Below are 25,296 nucleotides of genomic sequence, written 5' to 3' on the forward strand. Positions count from 1 at the left end.
CTTTCATTACAGGTGGAGGCAGGGGTGGAAGAAAACCCCAAAACACCAGGAACTGTCTCAGCCCAGAAACAGAGTCCAGCATTGTCCTTGACATTAATGATATATATATTACTTTAGGCAAACCACTTCTCTGCATTTCTATTTTTGTGTCTATAAAAGAACAATAACCCCCATTCTACTCCCTCAGAAGGTAGGGACGTTGTGAGGCCCACTTGTGGTGAGCCATGTGGGAGCATGCAGATGTCTACAATGAGCTTTTGGATACTGAGTATTCCTGGGGCCACTAGGAGATTGCCCAGGAATATGGGAGGGCAGGTAAATAGTCTACAGACCTTACACAGATGATTTTCATTCAGAAAATAGCAAAGGAAAATTCCAGGCCTTTGACCCCCCCTTTTCTCGCTCCAACTCAACTGAGGCTCTGGCTGCCTCCTCATGCCTCCATCCCTGCTGTGCCCTTCAAAATTCAGTGCTCAGAACTCATCTCAATCAGAGTTTTAGAAAACTTCATCCCAGGGTGGCCTCATGGTGTTCTAATGTCCCATCCTGTGGGCTGCAGGCTGGGTGAGACTCTGAAAACCATATTTCCATGACAGGATTCCACAGGCAAGAAGCTGCACACGGCAGTGGAGCCACGTTTCAGTACATAGCGGCTCATCCAATCAGAACTGAATCACCTTTTTTTTTTTTTTTTAAATGTATAAACAACTTGTTGAGCTTTGGTGATTTATTTTCACATTAAGAACTCAATTCCCTGGGAAAAAAATTGGACAAGAAAACTTCACAGCTGCAACATGCTACAATTGATATCTTAAGGGACTGTCAAAAAGTACAAGAGGAGGAATGTAGAAATCAAGGAGGGAAAGCCTCATAAACCTCACTCTCAAAAGAGAGAAGGGGAAATGAACAGGGTTATCTGATACTCACTTCAAGTTAAAGAATGATGAAATAAGAACACATGTGAAAGTACTATATGAGTATGTTTAACAAAGCTTTATCATTTTAACTCTGAACCTCAGCTTCGAAATTTCTAAATATCCAGCTTACCACAGTTTGAGGTACAGATACCTTGGACAAATAAAATCAAATATACATTTTCTCAAATGTTACTTCTTATAGGCTGTTGAGAAAAGTATTACAGAGAAAGGGGACACGGGGCCCTGCAACTGCAGAGAGCTCCAGGGCAAGGCTGGCTTAGGAGAGAGGGTCTCCCATCAGTCTCACCTGTGTCCTTGTTTCCAACTACACCAGAGGTGGGAAGGGAATCCTCCCTTCTATTTTGTTGGTAAGTGGCTTGTACTATATGCTGAGATAAGATTTCTCCAGGGACATTTATTTAAAAAAAAAAAAAAAAAAAAAAAGGGTAAAAAAATCTCTCGATCACACTGCCAGTTTGACTTAGTTATCTCATCTTTCCTTCGAGTAGGGGTCAGCAAGGTTTTTCTGTAAACATCTTAGGATCTACAGGCCACACAGTCTCTGCTGCTGTAGCACAAAAGCAGCCCCAGACATCATAATATTACATAAACAAAAAAGCATGGCTGGGTTCCAGTAAAACTTTATTTTTGGACATTAAAATCTGAATTCCGTGTAGTTTTCATGTGTTATGAAATCCCTTCTCTAGATTTCTTTTCTGGCTGTGGGCAGGGCTCATGGGCCAGAGGAGCGGGCGGTAGTTCTCGATCCCTTCCCCCGAAGCTCACGCACCGGGCAATGGCATTCTTCACAGTGGCAGAGTCTTCCGGAGGAAAGGCTCTGAAAGTCTGCTTTTCACAGGGAAGCTGAGTGCTGAGAAGGCAGAAGGCTGTCCTTCATCCTTCAGCTGCAGTGCTGGGGCACTGGAGTTGCTCAATAGATCCTCCTTGCATTGTTTAGGCCATATGCTTAACAAACGGCTGAAACTCGGTGCCAAGTAAACAGACAGCTTAAATCACAGTGGTGATTTGAATTTTGGTTCTACCACTTACTCTCTGCGCACTTGGGAATGTAAGCTTTTTTTTTTTTTAAGTATGTGCAATAATTTTGGGGATTCAATGAGAAAAAGCATGTAAAGCACTTAGCATAGGCCTTAACTGACTTTATCATGGTTATTAACCATTGAAAGGATGAGATGTAATTTTGCCCCATATTCTAGTGTGGCAAAAAAGAAGGGAAAGTAAAAATAAGTGGGAGATCTTTTGGGGTCTCTACTTTGCCCCAAATTGAATTTTCCAGGAATTTGTGTGTGTGTATGTATGCATGCACACCAGGGATTAATTAAACCCAGGGCCTTACACATGCTCAGTATGTGCTCTACCACTGAGAGCACATATATCACCAGTCCCTTTTCCAGGAATCTGGAGGCTAATTTTAAAGCATGGAGTTTAGATCTAACAGTGGCTGTTCACTGCCAGCCCATGGTAGCACTTCCCTTTCAATTTTCTTTCTGCCTGTGATAGCATCTGCAGCAGGATATTAGCTCAGCCCTTTTGGTAATTTGGGTGCTTCAGTTCTAGTGGATATTAGTTGCCAGCTACTGACCCTGAAGGCAAAAGCAAATAGGCAGAAAAAAGAACAGGCCCTGGTCAAGACTAATTAGATTGATGCTGAAAATTAAAAACTCATTTCAGGGTAGTGGTGACCCCATCACACTATCTTGGGATGAGAAAACAAGCTGTCTATGAGCTTGTCTTTCAGATCCACAGCCAGGGGAAGGCTCCAGTTTGCCAAACACATTTTTTCGGTCCTCAGTTGAAAATAAATCCCTGCTCTCTGCTCCACTGCCTGTCATCTCTTTTGCAAAGCCAGCCCCATTAGGGAGGGTCTTGCTATTTGAGGGTCTCATTTATATAGACTGCATTCTGCCTCACAGCCCACATACTTGGGGGAGAGAGACACATCTCCAGGGCCCAGATTTGTGACAGAGATGAGAAGTGTCTCCCAAGGAGGGAGAAGAATGCAAAGACTATTGCAGAAGGAGGCAAAGAACGCTTATCAATTCTGCTCTGATGGTGAGAAGCAGCATGTTCTTGCTGGTAGCAGAACTAGGCCAGAAGGGCTCTAGCTAGGTTCTAGCCCTTTCTGCCCAGCAATGATGTCACATGTGAGGATTTAATTCTGTCTGGTATTCAAATGGTTGTGGTTCTCAACCCTAGTTGAACAAAAGAATTAATAGTAGAACTTTGAAAAAAAAACTGATGCCTGGTTCTCAACCCAAACCATGGATTCTTTGGAGTGGCACAGGCACTGGTATGTGTTGATGCTTCCAGGTGGTTCTATGTGCAGCCAGGGTTGAGAGCGCTTGCCCTTTGTTACTCCAGACCCAAGCACAATTTGGAGTCTACAACCATACCCAACTGATGCAGGGGACCAAGTTGCAGTTGACTGGGAAAGCTCTATCTCAGTTTGGGAACGACCCCACCAAAGAAATGTATGTTCATGAACTTACGCCGGTACAGGCACACCACACGTGTGTATATTTATGTGTAACTGAGTGAGAAAACCCATATTCAGTATCTAGGAGAACAGAAGGTAATGTAGTGATCTTTCGAAGTATCCGCTGGCCCACGCAAGTCTACCCCACCACCTCCCTCGACCTATGCTGTTATGTCCCATTCCAAGGTCTCAGTCCTGCTCCCTCCATCTCCAGATGACCAAACTTTACAGGAAACAGCACACAGAGGCTCTTACAGAGGGGACAGGCACAGGGCTTCTGGAACCAAGAAGAAGAGTAAACCTGCCTGGAGCAGTAGAGGAGGGAAGTGAGGTGGAGAAGAAGGGCAAGAACTAGAGCTGCTGGGTGTCCGAGGACTCGATGGACTCCGAGAGTCTGGCCACCACTCGGGTCAGGGCCCTGTTCTCAGCCTGCAGTTGCTCGTTCATCTGCTTCAAGGTTTGAATCTGTTTTAGCTGGTGGAGATTCTGCAGAGAGTGAGACACAGAGGGGACAGACAGACAAGACAGAAAGAGACAAGACAGACCAGAGGAGAAAAAAGTAGGACAAAGAAACCATGTGACCTTTTGTTTTTGTTTTTTTTTGCATGCAAGAAAGGAAATGAAAGAGGCAGGAGCGATGAGAGCACATTGTGGATGCTGGTGGGGGAGGGGTGGAGAAAGGCACCAGGAGGGAGAGCTGTCTGTGCTTCTTGGCTGAGGCCTACATGCGCTGAAGGTTGGCCATATGAACGCAACCAGGCTCTCGAAAAGCACATCTGGATTGCTTTGAGAATGACAGTCCACCAAGTGGCTTGGGGCCTTCTGAACCAAATTCACAAGCCTGAGCCACAGCCTCAGGGGCCCTCCATTGTCACTGTCAAACCGAGGACTCAGTATGTTCCTAAATCCAGCTGCTGCCCTTTACTTTCTCTTCCATTTCATCTTCCCCCCATACCTCCCATTTGTTTTCTTTCTGGATTCTTTTCTTACCTCATTTTTTTTTTTTTTTTTTTTTAATTTTAAAAAAACAAAACAAGGAAAACAAGAGAGGAGGGTCTGTTATTGAAGCACTTTCTGTATGTACTGTTTAGAAGGGTGAAATGACATACTGAAATAACAAAGAACTGTTGGCGCTCTACCCGGATTTGGAGAAAGCTTCCTTTGCCTCGCTAGTTCACCTTTGCAGTCTGGGATCCCAGAGCTGCTAACCTTCTCTGACCTGCTATATATGATGATATGCATCACTAAGTTCATAGCTAACTGCGTTCTCTGTGTCTGAGTTAATGCTGAGGTTGTGAGCTGCTTAAAGGTGTTCACAAAAAGAGTTGTACGCTGGAAATTGTAACTGTGCATAAAAGTGGAGAAATCATAAATGTCCAAATGATAATGGAAGTGGCTGGGCCAATTCCAGTCCTAACTGTCTGTCAGTTTTGCAAACGGAACAGAATAAGCAGCCCACAGGTATTCTTCCTAAAACCCCACATTCCATAAAGGACTTGAAGACTTCAATAAATGAGATTCTATCACAGGCCTGCCTATTCTGCTGCATGTGCTTCCTAAGTGATCGTCTGCACTGACCCTGAAACTGAGGCCATCAGCTTTTTGGGAGGAGAGAAATGAATTTGTTATGCAAATGGAGTTTCATGGTAGAGGACAGACAATTCTGTGGGTTTTAATGATGACAAAAAGATCATCAGGTATCAGAGAAATGTTTCTCATATCCACACAATGAGAAAGACAGAAATGAAAGATTAGTGGAGTAATAGTTTGGGAGTAAAGAAAATGAAAGGTAGTATGAGGGGAAAAACAGCGAAAAGGAAAAACAAGCAGAGACAAACCACCAAATAGCCCTTTCCCCCAAAAGGGAGAATAACCACCTGGCAAAGAGGTAGGGGTAGCTAAACAGTTCCATGTAGCCACTGTACAATAGGGACTGGGCGGCCCACTGCCCACTGTAAGCATCTCAGTTGTGGAGGGGACAGAGGAGGGGGGATCAAGGTGCAGCACATGGAAAAGTTTAAAGAGATGGGCAGGGACGAAATGTAAGAACCAATGGAAAGTCCCTGGCTCTCATCCTTTGCTGGTGTTGACACTGGACCAAGCTTTCAGCACAATCATTAGCATTATATGAAGTGGTCCTTGGCTCCCAGGGAATATTAAAGACATGAACTATGAATGTGACTCAGTCTAACATGTGAATACAAGCAGATTGAGGTGGAAGAATTTGCAAGTTATCAGCATAAGAGAGGCAGGAAACCTGGTGGACTGTGCTATAGGAAGCAGTCTTCAAAACAAGGCATGGCAAGAAGATGGAGAGGAGTGCAGGGCATAGAGCAGGGTGGACCAGGGCAGAGCTGAGGGGCAGGTCGGCTAGTGATGTTTCCAGAATAAGCAAAAAAGTAAAAATCCCAGGACCAATATAAAAGTGGATTGGTGGCTGGGCCCCTCTCATGCAAGGAGCTGGGAAAAGAAGGGCAGAAGGTCTGGCAAGGAGGCTGATGCTGAATGAAGGATGCAGTAGAAAAGTAATGTGGTCAGATGAGGGCACATCCCAGGACCAGGTGCAAGTCTAGCACAGCTTACACTGACGTGCACATCTGTCAGAAGCTGGCATGTAATCCCACTCCAGCCCAGGATCTGGGTGGAGTTTCTCCTGGGGAGAATTTATACATACTTACCTTCCAGGTAAAGGCCAGAAAGGTACAACCCAACTCACAACCACAGAGCCCCACATACATCTGGGTGAGCCCATCTCATGGTTTCCCAATTCACCTGGCCTTTGAATTTTATTTGCTGGAGTCAGAAAAATAGGCACTGAAATTACTCTGCCTTGAACACCTCCTCTTTAAGGGTTCACTGGAGGCCAGCCCCAGAAATTGCTCCCTCCTGATTACACCAGGGATATTTGAGCATCTGTATAAACTGAATATGCACAAATATGGAGACCAACTGGTTCCAACCTCTACTGGGTCCCACAAGATGGCTGCATGCACCGTTGGCTGGCTACCTAATACACAGAAATTTCATCCATTAACTACTCTAGAACAGTTGGTTACCATGAAAAATAGCCTGAATGAAGAGCCTGGAGCTAGACAAGGATTATCTTTGACTCCTATAGGGCAGTCATACTAATTTGATAACATTTATATTTGTATATTTGAGGTTTTTGCCTTCAAGGAGGGTTCAGACACCAAGGTAACATTGGAGTGACTGGGAGGCTCTGATGTTCTTCCCCCTTAGTCCTCTAGGGGGAGCTGGACAGTGTGTAAGCCTGGGGGTTCGCTTTGATTTGAGCCCTATTTAAGGGCTGTAGAGCCTACTCTAGGCATTTGTTCTCCATAACTTTGTAATTGGGAATGGAGAAAAAAGGCAATGACTGCAGGGGCACATTTTTAACTTAAAAAGAAAATTAGCCTCAGAACAACTTATCTACTGGTTTGAGGGCCAAACAGTCATGATCTGGCTCCAATTGATAATGTAAATAAATTGATTTTAAAGTTGTTGGCAAAATGGCTTCTAACTGGAGAGAGCAAACACTTTCATGTATAATAAACTCAATTGAGTAAAGAAAAGAACTCATGACCTACTTTAGGAAATTATAGTCTGACAAGATAGAGAAACATGTAAACTTGTCTCAACCCACTGGATTGAGAGCTACTAGAACACAGAAGGACTTCTGTATTCTCCAGTTTAGAATGGGAACAGAAATAAGAAAGGATCTCAAGTTCTCCACTTTGGGCCACTTTCTGGGTCTTTGTGTGGGGTCCTGCATGGAGATGGCTCAGAGTTTCAGGACTGGTGGGTATAGGCTGGTTTTGGCTCCTCAGTACTCAATTGGGAGGCACCAGTTTTGGCCTCATTTACATGAGGATCAGTATTTTGGTTCTTCCTTTTTCTTTTGGTCATTTCTTAATGAGCATCACTGACAGGACAGTTGTCTAATGGGAAAGTACAAATGGTATAACTCAAGGGTTTCAAAGATGGAATAGCCACTATACAACCAAGAGCAGTGGAATCATCCATCAAGAACTGTTTGCAATGCTAACACGCTGCCCTAAGTGGGCGAGAATAGTTCTGAATGGTAAGTGAGGTGAGTTTAGAAAAACTAGAGATGGAAAGGTTTAACAGTGCTGGGTACTGCCCTATCGTCTCAGGAGAAGCAACCACATATTATAAAAAGAGTAACAGAGCTGGGTGCAGTGGCACGTATCTGTAATCCCAGCAACCAAGAGGCTGAGAGAGGAGGATCACAAGTTCAAGGCAAACCTGGGCAACCACAACATAGCAAGACCCTGTCTCAAACAAAGAGTTGGGGATGTAGCACCCCTGGGTTCAATCCCAGTAGTGCCTAAAAAAAAAAAGGCAACAGGATCTTGTGAAAACTATGACCTTGTCATGTCCTAAAAAAACTCCCTCCACAAAAATAAGCCTTTGGAACAATAAATGCCTCTGTCAAGGTGCTTCAACTGTGTATTAGGGATGCCTATTCACAGAAAAAACTTAAGGCTAGGCCTGAAACTGTCACAGTATTTCTGTTTCCTAGCTGAAGAAACCTGGGTCTCACCAGATGAACACTTGGCAGCATATACCCAGTTCAATAAGATCCTTGAAGAAAGAAAAATAAGTGATTGTGACCATGTGGCATCATGGCCACTGTGGGGATTGGATGTTCCACAATCATATCCAGGTGGCTACAATGAGCAGCTCTGTGCCTTCCCCTTCCATAGCAGTGAGTTGATACCTTTCAAAAGATTGTCAGATCTTAGCATTCAAAGCTGCAAGAAATGGCAACTGTTCAGTAAAGGGCCCAGTGGAGGATATGGTCACTGCAGGTCATGGTGAAGGGTGACAGGAAGCAGCAAGCACTGAAGTATATTTGGTGGCATGAGCTTATTCTAGTGAGAACCTGGAACACTGCAGGGGAAATGGACTGGGGCAGAAAATCAATATGTGAATAAAATTTTGCCCTGCTGCAGTATGACTCAATCTATGTTCCTTCTGCAAAGCACTGGGTTAGGCAGGCGCAGCAAGGAGGAAAGCCTGTGGCCATGCTCAGGCTTCACTGAACACCTAATGGGAAGCTCTGCAGAGCTGGACACTTGGACTAGCCTTTTCATCCAGCCTTTCAAGGTTGAAGCCATTGCTTAGAAAACCTTATATGTTCAACTTGGGTTTGCCTCCAGCCTTCCAGAGACCTCCTTTAAACTGAGGGCAGTATGTGGATGTTGAGGTGACCACAGTAGATGCTATGTGAGCTGATAGTGCCCAGGAAATGGCTGAGGAATAGTGCTCACCTCATCTATAAATGTCATCTCTTCCTGGGGCTGTGGAGTTTGTAGTGAATTCAGAGGGGGTAGGCCTATGCTTAAGTATCTAGTCTTGGCAAGCATTCAGAGACTAGGTATACAAAGAGAGAAAGAAAATCTCTTCATACCTTCATCTCTTCTTCCATTTCTGACATTTTCCGCTCCAAGGCTCGTCTCTCCTGTTTAGAAACAATGAGCCTGTTGAACATGTAATGGACCTAGAAGGCAGTCACAACATATCTCCCAGCTTCCGTGTGATCACAGCTTCATAGCAAAGGGTCTGTCCATATCTGAGCACTCCCTCATCCTGACCCAGTGGAATGACTTGCTTCACTGATAAAAATCCCAGGATCTAATTCTCCTAGCAGAAAATCAGAAGACATAGAGGGAAATAACTTGCTAACGGATGACCAGACCAGGGCACTCTGAGTTATTCTCTCCAACTTGGAAGATTTCATGGTCTTTCAAATGACTGCAAGTGGCAAGAACCCTTGCTTTCTATTAACGAAAGTCCACCATTATCCTCAGTAATACTGCCTGGCCCCAATTCCTAGGGAACTGCTTCTTTCATGACAGGGAGCAGATGGTGAACAGGGAAGTAGACATCACTGTCTACTAAGAAATAGCACCCCTACTCCAAGTTCCTGTCTCCCTCCATTTCTTTCTCCCAGAAACTAACTCTTAATTTAGCCTGAATGCAATGGAGAGTCCTTGATCAGATAAGATACCAAGGAGGTTTGGTTACAGGCCAAGGAAATGAAATATAAAACTTAGCTGCTTTCCAAATTAAACATACATAACAGGAGAGATGGGAACATATTTATCCCTAGGGTCAAATCTAAACTAGGGCTCATCAATAAATCTAATTGAGTTTTCCCAATCCAAGAATGGCAAATCCCAGAAAAATATGCTGAGTGCAGTTGGAAGGAGGTCAGTAATTGAACCAGAAAGAGAGTGAGATTCTGATGGCTCATGTCTCAAATCAAATGAACTAAATCAATGGCAGAGAGTCCTGCTAAAAACTTCTTTTCTGTTTAAAGTGATGTGAAGGGCAAAGAGCCCTTGTACGTGTGCATGTGTGTGTGTGTGTGTGTGTGTGTGTGTGTGTGTGTGTGTTTGTGCGAGATGATTTACAGTAAACCAAAATATATTATGGCTATGTGTATACGTATACTTGTGCCTGTCGGCAGAACTGCATACAAGATGACCTTCCAAGAACCCTTCCCACCCTAAGATTGGAATGTGTACAAAGTACTATCTGAGGAAGCCAAAGGGACTAGCAATCAAATTACTGTCCAGAGTCAGACAAAAAGAATTTATCATCAAGCTGGGAATGGAATGTGGCAGAACTCCCGCCTTCTTAAGATGAACTTTTTCCGTTGGCATGAACAACAAAGTTAGGGAATGTCAGAAAGAAGAAATGGGACGCACATACCCGTTTCTCCATTTCTAGCATTGATGATCGGTCAGAGGTCTTTTCTTGTTTCTGCTGTGTACATGGAAAGAAAACACCTGTTACTTTTTTTTTGCCATTAGAAAGCCCAGTCTCATTCAGCTTCACTACTAGACATTCAGAAATAGATGGCAAGGCTTTGGACTTTCGCTTTAGCAGGTGTTCTAGCAAATAGATTTGGATAGATCACTAAGCTTAACAAAATTATCTCTCTCAAGTTTGCAGGATTTCCACTGTGGGGGGTTGGTAAGGCAACAATGGCATTCCAAAAGTCACATGTGCTGGATGCAGTGGCACACATCTGTAATCCCAGCAGGTTGGGAAGCTGAGGCAGGAGGATTGCAAGTTTGAGGCCATCCTCAGAAAATTAGCAAGGTCCTAAGCAACTTACAGAGACCTTGCCTTAAAATAAAACATAAAAAGGGCTGGGGATGTAGCTCAGTGGCAAAGTACCTCTGGGTTCAATCCCTAGTACAATCAATCAATCAATCAATCAATAACACGTACAAAGACATTACTGAACATACACCCAATGCCCTCTCTCTCTCTTCTATCTCCAGGGACGACTATCTTCTTCCTATCTTTTTATGTTGTACCACCCCCTTCGTTCTCTTCTATGAGTAATATCATAATCCAGAGGAAATAAGAAATGGGTTTTCTTTTTTAAAGGTCTGGAGATCCTTGAACTTGAATGTCTAAGCAACATGGCACTCTTCTCAACAACCCTTTCCCCCATTCATTCTATTTGGGGCGCGAGGCCATTTTCCTTCCTGAGTACTGGTATTTTTGTGTGCATAGACTTCTTGGGAGCCCTGCTTTAAACAGAGTGCCTCCATTTTTATCTGTTGCATACCCTGGACTTTCAGTTAAGGTACTATTTTATCTGAATAAAGGATTTAGAATGTACATTTTAGATCACCTTTGACTTTCAGTTTACAGTTTTCAGAAGGGCTAAAAAGATTAGGCTATCATACCTAAAAAGTAGAATAACCTCAGATAATAACCCTGCCTTAAATGGAAGAGTAAAAAGGAACCCTTAAGTCCCTTTTGATCTTAGCATTACAGACTGGGAAGAATTTCTTACATTCAATGGACATTTAATAAGTAAATAGTGATTATTTTTATTTTGCCTCATGCCAGGACCAGAAAATATTCAATAAATACAGAGATAATGCTGGTCTTCTTGCAGAGGTTACCCTTTTCCCCCCAAAAAAATTAAGGAATAGACAGAACTAACAATAATCCTTGGAATCTGGTTCCTGTTCTGGGCTTTCACCTTCGGCTCTGAAGGTCATGGCTATCTGCCTTAACTCTGCATCTACTATGCACAGAAGGAAAAGAGAAAATGTATCAGTTGATGCTGGAGTTTGTGCAGATCCTCAATAAGTCTCCCTTTCCTAAGCTTGAGAAACTAGAAGCTGTGATAATCTCATTATTTTTAAATTCATGTATATAAAGAACTAGTTTTTTATTTGCCTATTTTGTTTTAAATGTTAAGCCTGATCGAGTTCAGGTGGACCTTCCCTGTAAAAACACTGTGCATGTCCATGAGGTAACTGTCTCCACATAAATGTACGAGGCTGGCAGGCTCTCCCCCACTGTCCTACCAGACAACTCCATTTTTGGTAAACAGAGACAGGGCTTATAGTGCCACCATTTCTTCTGAGTTTCAATAACTTATATTTGGCAAAACTAAATATATTCTGACAAACCAGCAAAACAGTTGGCTGGAGGGTGACTGCTGCTCCCCAGTGACTGGGAAAGGTTGATTTTGTTTTTAATGTCTGTGCATATCAGTGTCCACAGCTTGCTAGGCTGCTCCCTGCTATGAAGCACAGGCTGGGGAAACAGCCATGAACCCACCCAATAGGTCAAGAAATAAGTTAACTGCCAGAAGAGTCTGCTGAAGGGAATGTGGAGCAGGTGAAACGAGGTTCTTCCTCTGGTTCTTCACAGTCTTGACTGCTCCTTAATTCTTATAAAACAGCCCAGTAATAACAGACAAGAACCAGATCTGTATTTATTGACTACTGCCAATACTTGGCACTATTCGGAATGAAAACTGGGTCAATTCATCCTCTGAGGATCTATTGTGAAGCAGATGTTTTGCCTGGCTCAGTAGTATTGAGATGAAGAGAAACCTTAAGGCTTACCTTGCCTTGGGCAGGGTTATGACTGTGTATATCTGTATTTTTTTTTCCTCTTAGATTTAGAGACCTACTTTTCTTATTCCACAAAACCATGTTAAGCCCAGTTGTTATTCATCTGTTGCAGCAGGTGTCAGAAATTCCCAGGAAAAGACATAGTTGGCTACTGTCACAGGCAGAAGGGAGTGCCTTTTTTATTTAAACTGACAGGCAGCTCTCAGGATAGGTCATCAATTTTGAGACTGGCTAAGCCCTTCTCTGGTAAGTGTGGCTCTCCTAGCTGTCTTGCTGGGATCCCTCACAGTTCTGTAGCATTATCTTCCACTGTTGGCACCCCTTGCTCATCCCACGCCAGAGGATGCTGTTCAGAGGGTACTTGACTACCCCTGTCCCCACCAAACCTTGTGGTTTGGACTATTCAACTCTATATTTTAGTCTTACTTTGGGATCATATTACCAGATTGACCAGCCACCTCTGGTTTTCATTTCATGCTTTTCTCGTAAAGAGTCATTTTTACCTCAGTTCGGCTTTTCGAATTCTCAGTCCCCAGGCATTCTGGGGTCTAAAACTCAATAGGTTTCCTGTGCTTGCTCCAGCTCTCAGCTGCAGGGTTTGTTTCACTAGTGATGAGGTCATTAACTACACCACCCTCTAAAGCATCATCTAATAAAATTGGGCCTGGCGGTGAGAGGAAATGGATATCCTTGCCTTTCCGCCCACCAGCTCTTTATTCCTTGGCTCTTTATTCCTCACTGAAGGAGGATGTACCCTGGGGAGACAGGAATCTTTGAGGATGGAATCTTTACTTTAGGACCTAATCCTGGGTTCCAGCAGCTTCTCTTCCCCTGATGTGCTACATAACCTAAGCAAACCACTCCTGTTTCTAGGCTCAATTTGGTACCTCTCTGCACTTGGTTATAGTGTCTTGCAGATCCTGCTCCACAGTGATGTGCAAATGAACTGCACTGATACATGAGGAACAAGACAGAAGAAACTGTCTAGGACTGACCTTGTAGTGCTAGTTTATGCTCTCCTACTGAGAACTAAGTAGATAATTATTTGCATCCAGACCATTAGAAGTTGTTCACCAAACTATCAGCTTTCATTTTAAGTTAAATACTGACTGAACCCTAAACTCAAATTAGAATCTAAGAGACCTCCATTTCACTGCCTTTGATGAGGCCTGATTTTGACTCCATCTCATGTCCTGTCCCTGAGATCCCTGGTCTAATTTGTCTCCTGACATCCACCCCTGCCTCCCCATCTTTGTTCTTCCTTCCCTTACCTGGGCCATCTTCTCAAGCTTGGACTTTATATCTGCTAGCTCTAGCTGGGCCTCCTGGAGTTTGGTTTTCAGTTTTTGGTTTTCAGTCAGGGCACTCTCGTAGAGCTGGGGAGGGGAAAGCAGAATCAGGTTACTGGGTGGGGGTTTCCAGAGTCAGAACCCACAGTTTGATAACATGAGAATGCCTGGGGCTCTCTGCCCCAAGCCACAGTAGCACCCTAGGAGCCATCAGGGCACATTCAACCACTGCTCTCTGGCTTCTTGAAGGGGATGATCCTCCAGGCCCAACACAAAGAGAACAATGCTCCAACTTCAATAATGTTAATCTTGGGAGAAAAAAGGTTTTTTTTCAGTCATCCATTTTTTCCTAAGGAGCATTTACATTACTTAAAAGTGTGGCCTCAGGTGATTTTGTCAAGTTCTACTTAATAAAACATCAACAAAGAAGAATTTCCTTAATCAAAATGTTTTTTCCTGGTACCTCAAAGCACTTGAAAGGGAAAGGGAAAGTTTTCAAGGCCTACTCCTAGAGGCAGGTAGCAAGAACAAAAGGAAATGGACTGCAAAGTGATTTGAATCCTTTCAAAGCCAGACAATGATGATAATGATGAGGATTAAAAAAAAAAAAAAAAAAAAAAAACTAACAACAAGTTTTTAGCTGATATTCACAGGATCTTATTAAAAGCACGTTTATTAAAAATAAGTCTACCACATGATTCTCAGGTTCAGATAGAACTTGTAAGAACCCAGAAACCACTCCAGACACGGGAACTCACATAAGAGAGTTTATTAAAAGCAAACAGCGTCTCCCTGCAGGGTAAGAGAGAAAATGAGAGGAAAAGAGAGAGAGCGTGCACAAGAGAGAGAAAGTGAAAAGCGAGGAGAAGAGAGAAAGAATGAAAGGGAGAAGGAAAAGAGAGAGAGAAAATGGGGGGGAAGCTATTCTTAAGCAGTCGAATTCCGTGGGCTAAAGGGACCAATAATGGAGAGGGACACTTATAAGCTGACTAATGCACCCATAGCTAGCTAGGATGTTCACAGACTGACAAGAAGTTAGGAGGCAGAGAAATGACTGCAGCGTAAAGGGTCGGGGAGCGGCTTTATATTATATTACATACCCTCGTTTCTGTTTTTTTTTTTTTTTTTTTCGATGCTGGGGATCGAACCCAGGGCCTTGTGCTTGCAAGGTAAGCACTCTACTGACTGAGCTATCTCCCCAGCCTCTGTTTCTGTTTTTATAATAAGATCTTTTGTTCTCCGGTTCTTTTCCCCCTTATCTCTCCTTCCTGCCTACGTGACTAGGCCTGGTTTTGCAGGTGAGATGTAAAAAGTCCATTCTTCCAGGGGCAGTCTCCAACTGCCAGACTTCAAGAGGCAGATGGCTTTTGTGGACTTCATTTCCTTGATTTGACTGATCCCCTATTTCTACACTAACTGCCTGTCCCCAATTCTGGCTTCAGAACTATTATTTTTTATTCTTACAATTCTTAATTTCTTACTTTTCCCCATACCTCTAAGTATTTGACTCTAGGCAAGAACTTACTGCAATGAAACAATTTAAGGGTCTTTATTAGCTGGTGCAGAGGTAAAGCAAACCAAGATGACTGCAAGAAATGAGTTGTTAGTTAAGTGTCCTTTCCCCTGCTTATTCAGATCTACACTCGTTTTTCTATCCTGGGGAAAAAGACTGTTTATATGTTGTAACCCAAGAACAGGAAAATGGAAAAAAGACCCTACTTTTTTGTAATCCCTGTTGCTGTCCTCTTCCACACGGCTGGTCAGGCTGGCTAGACGGGCCTCCCGGGCTTCCCTACGGGCTCTTGCTGAGGCTCGGTCACCATAAGAATCACTGGTTGTAGCGTTACCACCTCCTGATTCCAACCTGTAAGATGTAATGTGAAAGGTAAAAACTTCTTTTGAGAACAAAGTAGTGAGGGGAAGAAGAGTTTAGGGGTAGTCTGTGCTTTTTCTAAGATATTTGTGAGCCCATGACAAAAACAATGCATGGCATTCCTTCCTTGAATCTCTCAGAGAGCATTCCCGGATCTCATGGCTATACTGCACCCGCCTGGAGCTTGGGGAGGGAGACTGTCATTTGCCAAGAATGGAGCTTACTTGAAAAATTGGCGGTTTGGACACATGTGCTGACTTAAATCTTGGAGCTTTTCAAATTAGTTTGGGGTTGAACGGCTTCCCTAAAGAGTGTGCTTTTAAAAGCAGAAGTTTCTTGGATCTCAATGGCTCTTGGAAAATGATTACAATGAACTGTCGATGAATCAGAAACATGTGGAAACTGAGCTGGCTGAATGGGGGAGGATGGCAAGCAGGGCATGATACCTATGCTTCACTGGTGCACTGGGGGTTGGCTGGAATCCCGAACATTCCAGGGTGATACACGAGGCCCCAACAGCTACTTTCCTACCCTCTTTTCTGTATTCTATATCAACACTTGTGCCTGTAATCAGGATTTCTATACTTTCCAGAAACTGAGCTGAGTTGTTGGTGATTTTATTTCCAGTACTGGTAAGTTCATTAGAGGAAGAGAATCAGCTAATTATGTTTAAAACGTATAACAACTACCGACCTGATCCTTCACACTGGTTTATATTTTCCTGAACTTTGCTTTTTGCAAGCTAGAATGGGTCACGTGTGAAAGTGCTATGTACAAAGCAGAGTTCTGCGGCCCTGGACTGGGATGGTTTGAAGCTTCACAGCTGTGGAACTTGCATCTGATGTTTCTGTGGTATCTACTATCAAATCTGGTGGTGGTGGGGGAGCTGAAATATGTATTAAGTAGTAGAAGAGGTAGAGGAGCAATAAGATCGAGGACAGAGAAGGGAGAGGCAAAGTGACTACCTCCTAAAGACAGTCAGCAATGGTCACTTTTCTTTATAACATTCTTTTTATTTCTTTTGTGAATAGAAATCTTTGTATTGACTTTTTTAATTATAAAAGCAATACCTTAAAAGTAATACCAAAGTGTTTATGCCATAATCCTGCCCAAGAAATAACTACTGTTAATAGTCTAGTTCATATACTTGTAGGATGTCAAACACAAATATGTTAAAATATATATTTCTGTAAATAAAATCAGATACTGTCTATTGTCCAATTCCTCTTTCTTCCTATACTTATCACTATGATTGTGGGCATCTTATCATGTAAGTAAAAATAAATTTGTCTCATAAAAAAATGACTGCACAGTTCATTCCATGGTTGTATGATAATTTAACTAATCTTCAATTGACAGACACATATTGTTTGTTTTGGCCCACATTGGCCTCAAACTTTTGATCCTCCTACCTCAGCCTCCTGAGGAACTAATTTTAATATTTGGGAGGATCAATATTTTTAGTTATTCATCATCTTCTTTGTTTTGGCATTGCCCATTCATGGCCTTTATTTAGAAATGTCATCTTTTTCTTGTTATATTGGTGGAGCCTCCAACACATTAGGGTTTTCAGTTGTTGTTTTGTTTTTTTCCCCCCTTTTACCAGGGATTAAACCCAGAGGTGCTTAACCACTGAGTCACATCCCCAGCCCCTTTTTTTATATTTTATTTAGAGACAGGGTCTTGTTGAGTCACTTAGGGTCTTGTTAAGTGTCTGAGGCTGGTTTTGAACTCGAGATCCTCCTGCCTCAGCCTCTTGAGACACTGGGATTACACTGTGTGCTGCTGCACTTGGCCACAGTAGGGTTTTACAGTGGTCTAACATTGGTCTTAAAATTTTTCTTTTTCTATTTTACTATTTGCTTTGTCTTCATTTACAGTGTCTTTTATTGGCAGAGATTTAAAATTTTATGCAATTACTTATTTAACAATTTTTATCTTTATCATATAATGCTTAGGAAGGTTTTTCCCAAATAAAATTATAAAATATTTTCTTTTATTATTTTTGTGGGAAAGACTTTTTCCCTAAAAAATTATAACCCATCTGAAATTTATTTGGGGGGGGGGAATGAAATAAATAGTCAATTATCTCAATGAGCACTTAGTGAATGAAATAAATAGTCAATTATCTCAATGAGCACTTAGTGAATAATTGTTTCCCCAATGAGATGAAAAGTCACCTCATACACAGGACTTTTGGGGGAATATGGTTTGTGGTCCATCATATCTTTGTTTATTCTTGGACTGGTTGGTACCTCACTGTTTCAATCAGTCTGATTTTATAGCATATTTGAAATCTGTAGGGAAAGTCTCCTTTCACAAATGGCTATTGTAACACAGCAGAGTTCACGAAAGATTAACTATAACAAAATACCATGACAAAATACCACTCTACCTATTTTGTAAGGCTAAGTAAGCTTCTGCTAGGTTAGCAGTAAATTACTTATCCTTAGCTGGTGCTGGTGAGAGGGAGAGTGGAGGAAGACTACATATAAAACTTAGCATATGTTAAGGTAGAACCAGCTCCATCATCAAGCAAATTATGAGAAGACTCATTTTCCCTGTGTTGCCCATATCTACATCTTCCCCCAGTCTCTTCTTAATTTCTCCATCAGCAGAATAGTGGAAAAGGAGAGATTCAAATGTTTATCTCCATAGTTGCTATTATTTTTTATTTATTTTCTTCTTCAGGAAGATCAGTTTTTGGTTTATTTATTTATTTATTTATTTATTTTTGGTGGTAGGGACTGAACCCAGGAATACTTTACCATATCTTACTACAGATATTTACTATATCTGTAGTCCTTTTAAAAATTTTTATATTTTGAGGCAGGGTCTTGCTAAGCTGCTGAGTGTCTCACTAAATTGCTGATACTGACCTTGAACTTGTGATTCTCCGGACTCAGTGTCCGCAGTTGCTGGAATGACAGGCATGTGACACTGCACTTGGCTAGGAAGATCAGTTTTTATAACCTTAGATACTATTTGAAAAATTACAGAGGATCATCCTCTAAATGGATACCTTCCCTTAATGTTTCAGCAATTACAAAACATGTCTTTAGTTCATTTGATGAACTGTTGCTGAGCACCATTTAGATACAAGGTATAAAGCTGGACTCACTGTTAGTGATAACATCTAACCTCAATCTCAGTTTAGGCTTCTGCTCTGCAATGAAGTCTTTCCTGCACCACCAGATTAAGTTAACTGCTTCTTCTTTGCTCCCACATTACCTGACCATACTTCTAAGTGGCACCTTCTACATTGTACTGAAGTGATCTGTTTCTCTGGTGATTTGTCAGCTAATTGCAGGTAAGGATACTTGTCTTGTTTCCCTACTGCCCAGCACAGTGCCTGGTACAGGTGCTTTAGGAAATGAATCTAGTAGAAGTATACAAGGTGAACTGGAAAAAGGAGGCTGGTGGCAGGAAGGTGAGTCGAAAGTTGTTCCTTTACTTTGGGCAGGAGATAATAAAAGTTTGAATTATGGTGGTGGCTATGGAAATGCAAAGGGAGGAAAGGATGTGAGAAAAATGACTGAACTACTGTATAAAACTAAATTTAATTAGACATACAATACAAGTATTAAGCATGCATATAAAACAGGGAGGGTTCTTACCTAGAAAGTCTTTCATGCTAGAGAAAGGAAACAAAACAAAACAAAACAAAACAATAAAAAAAGAAAAAAGAAAACAGCATTAGCCAGGGGACTGATTTTTTATTTCCATTTATAAATGCACTTGTCAAATCAGATGTCTCAACTTCACAGCTGGAGATGGGGACGCAATTTAAGAAAAGCAATTCAACCAACTGCACAAAAGGTTACTTAGCTCGAGCTCACACACTGTATTCCATGACTCACCAGACTTGAGGCTTTAGGGATACAGCATCTTTTTTTCTTTTCAGTGCTAGGGTTGAACCCAGGGGTAGGCCATCATTGAGCTACATCCCCAGCCCTTTTTATTTCATTCTGAGATGCTATCTAAATTGCCCGGTTTGGCCCCAAACTTGTGATTCTCCCACCTCAGTCTTCTCAAATTGCTGAGATTACAGGCATATGCCCCAACAGGGATATAGCATCTTTTAAAACTAGATATCAGCAAAATGCAAAATGGTCAAAAACCGAATTTTCCCCTCCCCCTGCAACAAGCCAGTCAACTGACTTTCTCTGTGTGGCATTTTTGATCATTTCTAAATCTCAAAATTCAGACTGTTAATTTCTTTCAGTTCACAGACACCCAAACCTTCCCTGAGTAAACACTGCAATTTACAAATGTTAAAACTTGGGACAGTTCCTGGCTTTCTCCGACATCAATAGTGAAGGTAGACAAGTGAGAGAGTTAGGGAGAGAAGCAGAGTCCCATTCTAGTCCCTAGAATGCTGGTACAAAATATTAGGAAGTACTCTGAGGTCTCAGAAGGAAGAATTTTCATATGCAAATTATAAGCTTGGTCACTGTAAATGAACCAACCAAAAGTGACTACATGTTTTCCATTTATTTATTTTTTATCATAGATGACCTTTCCCCTTCTATCCCTTCACTTTTTTTTTTTTTTAAAAAAAGAACTCAGGCAAATAAACACTTAATTGATTTGAAATGTATTTATTTATTTATTTTGAGGTGTTAAGGAATGACAAAAACTACCAGGATAGATAAAAGAAGAAAGAGGAGATTCAGGGTTCAGTAATCCACAAAACCAATGATGAATCCTTGACTACTCAATGGTACTGTTAAAGTATTAAAAAGTCCCTGGATGCCACTAGTCTGTCAACCAACACAGCACAACAGACGAGTAAAACATATCCCAAAGCTGACCAAGGGAAGTATGATGTGATAGCTATACCCCATGCAATTCCTCTTTAAATTAGGGTTAGATTTACAAGAACGACCTTTTTTTTTTTTTAGTTGTAGATGGACACGACACCTTTATTTAATTTATGTGGTACTCACATGTGCGAGGCAAACGCTCCATCACTGAGCCACAGCCCAGCCCCGTATGTACTTTTTCACCCTCACCCTAGCCCCAGAGATTCTCTTTTAGTAGGTCTGGAGTATAATCTTTCTACCCCCAGCCCTTTACTTGGAATTGAGCCCAGGGCCTCATGCATGCTGGGCAAGCACTCTACCACTGAGCCATACCCCCAGCCTTCTTTAAAATTTTATTCTGAGATAGGGTCTAAGTTGCCCAGGCTGGCCTTGATCCTGCAATCCTTCTGAGTAGTTGGGATTACAGGCATGTACAACCATGCCTGATGCTCTGCATGTATTTTTAACAAGTACGGGAGGTGATTCTGTGGTATAGCTCTGGTTAAACACCACTGGACAAAATATATACGTTTATTTATTTTTTTATTGTGGAGACATGCCCCATTTGAGATGAGGCAATCATTTAAAAAAGCACATGGTATATCTTTAACATTCTCATAAATTTGGAGTTCTTTGAGGATTCTGAAATTTAGAAATTTGGAATTCCTGCACTTTTCCTCTCGTGTATCTGATTTTCAGGGAGAATTATATCCCACACAAACAATGAGTATTTTTATCAACATTATCTGAAGTTTTTTTCCTTTTACTTGGAGTTTTTTTCCCCATCAAAAAAACAGCTAATATTTTCCTTTTGTGTGTGTGCGTGTGTGTGTGCGTGTGTGTGTGTGTGTGTGTGTGGAGTTAGGGATCAAACCCAAGGCCTCATCCACGCTATGCAATTGTTGTGTTACTGAGCTGCACCCCCAGTCCTAAGAGAAACTAAACTTTAATCATTTCTCAAGAATTTCTTTATATATAAGCCAAGCATGGTGATGTATGCTTGTAATCCCAGCTAGAAGACTAAGGCAGAAAGGAAGATTGCAAGTGCTAGGCTGGCCTGGGTAACTATAGCAAGACTCTGTCTCAAAAAATAAAAAGGGCTGTGGATGTAGCTCTGTGGTAAGTGCCATGGGTTCAATACTCACCTACCAAAAAAAAAAAAAAAAAAAAAAAAAAGGGAATTACTTCATATATAAAAAAGCTTCAAGAGTATTGGAGTGAACCTGAGAAGCTGGACTGTTGGCATGTACACTCAATAACTCTGTAAGATCAGCCTTATATGACCTGGGTGGATTAAAATTCATAGCCCAGGAAACCTGTACATGGGGACATGTCAAATACCTGTGTGTAATTGAGACTAAACTTCATACTGGCAAATGCCGAGAGGCTGATGTATTTAAGAGCCCACTGCACACAATGGTCAATATAGCATCCTTATAACTTAAAAATGAAGAAGAGGAAAGAGGATGGGAGCTGATGTGTTAAGAATATATTTATTCATAATTATCACATTTAATTTTTACTATCAGAGTGATAACTTGTCCAAGGTCTCATGGCTAGAAGATGTCAGAGTGGAAATTAGAACTCAGGACCAGCCAAGGCCATCATACTCAGAAACATGAAAAACTCAGAGCAGCTCAGTTTATCAAGCACCTATCATGTTCTGGCCCCAGGGGTACGAACTGAGAATAAGAATAACATCATTTCAGAACTCATTTATTTCAGGAAGTCTTCTTAGTGGGAGCCTAGCGGTTACTACTGTTATCTTATAGCACTTTGATCCAGGAAATTGAGCTCACATACAACCAAATGAAACAATAATTTAGGGAATCGTTTAATTTCTCTTTCTGCTTCTGGGCAAAACAGACTTCAAATGACATCATTCACATGGGAGAACCATTCTGGATAGTCTCTCCAAAGATGAACTTCCCACATACGCTCTTAGGTATGGAAAAAACAACTCATTTAAAATCAAACTGGTCTGCTTTGTGTCTTCTTTTTCCTCAGCCTAGTGAAATATAAGGCTATTTCTGTACAGTATACACAGACTGAGGCCTGATTAACTTTTTTACAATTAAATCAGGTTTGTTTGTTGGCTTTGTTTTTCCTAAAATGTGGGCCCTCACATAAAACTATCTTTCTTTCTTTCCCCGCAACCCAATTTCTTCTTCGTAAATACCTTATTTGTTGGATAAGATTTAACATTATTTTCAGATTTAAATTTTGCTGTGTAGACTCTAACAGCTGCCTCTACAATAAAGAAATGAGTTTTTTTTTTTTTTCTCAGTAAAATGGGGAAATTAGGGTGTTTTAAAACTAGGTATGGACCTTGGCAATTACATATTTCAAAACATGTTAATCATTTCCATTGATTAAATCATGTAAGAATAACATGTAATCAACCTTTTTCACTTAGAATGTTCTAGAAGCATAATGAAACTCTTTATGCCCTGGCATCACACCCAATAAAGTTTTCAGATATGTGACTATATGGTGTATCTGTGTATACTGTATAGCCTCCACTGAGAAGGGTGATAGAAAACACAAACGCTTAGAAACTGAAAAACACAAAAACAGGTTAGCACTATTAAGCAACAACCAGAGCAAGCCCACAGTGTCCCTGGATATGAAGAGGCAGATTCCACAGGGTTTTCAAGCAGCTGAAGTTAATTTTTCCACAGATGAGAACATGTGGAGAGAGGTAACACTACGGTGCTCACACTTGTGACTACCACACCAATTCCTGCCCCTCCAGGTTTTCTGCAGATGTTCCCTACCAACAGCCATCAAGAGCTTGAAGAATGACACTCTCACTTCTGCCTGCCATGAGAAATTAAAAGCAAACATCACAGTCTGTTACCATCTTTTTGGACATGTTAAGATTCCCTGTCATCAATTTCTTTTTGGGGGACCTTTTATAAAAATGTGCAGATGATGAGTGATCCAATAGACAAAGCAGTCGACAATTCACCTAGATCCAGATATCAGAGAAAAGAGAGCTTCCAAGCTAATCCTTGACCTTTCCTCACCACCTCTACCACCTCTAACAGTACCCTCCAGCTTTTACCTGACTTTTGGAGCAAAGTGAAAACCTTAGGATTGTTTTTCTTTTCTTTTTTAATTGTCTTCTAGGGCTAGTCTTAGCAATGTCCTGGGAAGGGTCACCCAATTAAAGGACAGCATATAAAACTAAACTTCAGAGTAAACCTCAGAGATTATTGAGATTTGGATGCACTAGAGGTAACACAGTTACCTCAATACAAATAATATTATTTCAAAACGGGGAAAAAACCTGGAATTTCCAAAGGAGATAGAATTCACACAATAAAATAAATGGTTTCCTTTGAGTTTTTAGCTTAAAAACAGTAGTATTCTTACAGGCCAGAAGACAAGATAGCTTGAAAGGATACAGGATTTACTGTTTAATTCCCCAGCTTCTGATAAAATGGCTTAGGTTTTTAGGTTTTTAGCTCATACTTCCTGACTTTAACTGATAGAATACCTCCAAAAACTATTGTTTTGCTTGGTTTCTTGATACCCAAGATAATTGAGGGTTTGATAAAAAAAAAAAAAAAATTAGATTTAGGGAGAGAAATTTGGGTTTCCTGGTTAAAGAGGAGAGTGGCTGAATTGGTACGCAGGAGACTTAACCTCAATTTTTCCTCTTCATCCAGCTGTCACTCAAACTAAGCACAGATTAAATGTTGAAACTGACACAGTTTCTCATTATAGGAAGTTGACTGCCAACCCTGCAGGGAGACTATTGAGTAAATCTAAAGATAAGATGGAGTGAGAGTTTGCCTAAGTGGTCTCAGGGGAACAGTGAGCCAAGAAGTGACATCACAACAGACAAGCAGAACACAGATGAGTGAAATGAACACTAAAGCTTCCCCCAAGGAGAGGATTGTTTTTGTTTTTGCAGGAATGGGGATTAAACTCCAGGCACTCACATTGAACCACATCTCCAGCCCTTTTTATTTTTTGAGACAGGGTCTCATTAAGTTGCTGAGGCTGGTCTCAAACTTGCAATCCCTCCTGCTTCAGCTTCTTGAGTCACTGGGATTACAGGCATGTGCCACTGCGCCTGGCCAGAGAAGAGGGTTCTAATAGCAGTCAGCCTACTGGACAGGAAATATGGAGACGGTCTAGAGCATAGGGATTAGGCATCTCAGCCAAATCTCTGACTCTGTGGAGGCTGGAATGTGGGCTTCTCTTACCTACATTCTGGAAATGGCCTCATTGTCCCATCTTCCCTTCTCTTCATGTTTGCTCCCTTTTAAAAACAGAATAGTCTCAGTCTACTCTTTAGGGTCCGGATGACTTATCTCTACTTAATGACATCAGATATGTTAGAAAAGGCATGAGTCTTCTAACCAATTTACAGGAGAACACACAAATATATTATGTATATGTTCCAATCAGGAAAGAACTTCTATACATGTTTTTGTTAAAGATCATTTGTTCTACCTTCCACTGAAGACAAATGAATGATGGCCATTAAGATGGAACTCTCTGGTGTGTCTGAACTAGATAAAATTGTTCAGAGAAGGAATTATTTTCTTAGCTTTAATGGTCCAAGTGGGGGCAATAGGTATTATGAATGGGACGCTGGAGCAGAAGTCACTAAAAGCTGTTCAGAGACCAAGGTATGAATACAGAGAGGTGAGGTAAAAAGAATGATTAGCTAGATAGACCATGGTTTTAAAAATGTCCCCACATTAAGAAGTAGGGTCCTTGCTTTCATACCTCTTGAAATACTCCCATAATAATTCCACAGCTTGGGCCTGTTTCTAATAAAAGAACAGAGTGAAGATCACCACTAATTCAGATGGGCAATCCTAGAAAGGGACAGGAACTAGGCTGGTTTTGATTTGTGAAATGTGTAGGGCCCTCAAAACACCAGAGGCTGGCTTAGAAAAATCCCCACAAAAGCTTTTAACTTAAAAGTTATCAGGAGTTCAGGAAGGCACATAATTAAAACCAAACTCCTTTTA

General features: G+C 41.5%; 1 protein-coding gene across 6 annotated transcripts in view; it reads right to left on the bottom strand.

The window, feature by feature from the left end:
- Positions 1-25,296, bottom strand: part of PPP1R12B (protein phosphatase 1 regulatory subunit 12B) — a 208,757-nt gene that overhangs the window by 8,762 nt on the left and 174,699 nt on the right. For 3 of the 6 annotated variants that reach the window (XM_079106012.1, XM_079106014.1, XM_079106018.1), the window contains 5 exons: positions 19,115-19,131; positions 15,344-15,488; positions 13,607-13,711; positions 10,156-10,209; positions 8,849-8,899 (listed from right to left, as the gene is read on the bottom strand). In XM_079106012.1, coding sequence (XP_078962138.1) covers positions 8,849-8,899; positions 10,156-10,209; positions 13,607-13,711; positions 15,344-15,488; positions 19,115-19,131 — 372 coding nt within the window. Of the gene's footprint in view, positions 1-1,992; positions 3,901-8,848; positions 8,900-10,155; positions 10,210-13,606; positions 13,712-15,343; positions 15,489-19,114; positions 19,132-25,296 lie in introns of those variants that run through there. The other 3 variants (XM_079106011.1, XM_079106013.1, XM_079106016.1) reach the window with 2 other exon arrangements.

The sequence above is a fragment of the Sciurus vulgaris genome (genome assembly GCF_902686455.1).
Source record: "Sciurus vulgaris genome assembly, chromosome: 12".
In the NCBI taxonomy this organism is placed as follows: Eukaryota; Metazoa; Chordata; class Mammalia; order Rodentia; family Sciuridae; genus Sciurus; species Sciurus vulgaris.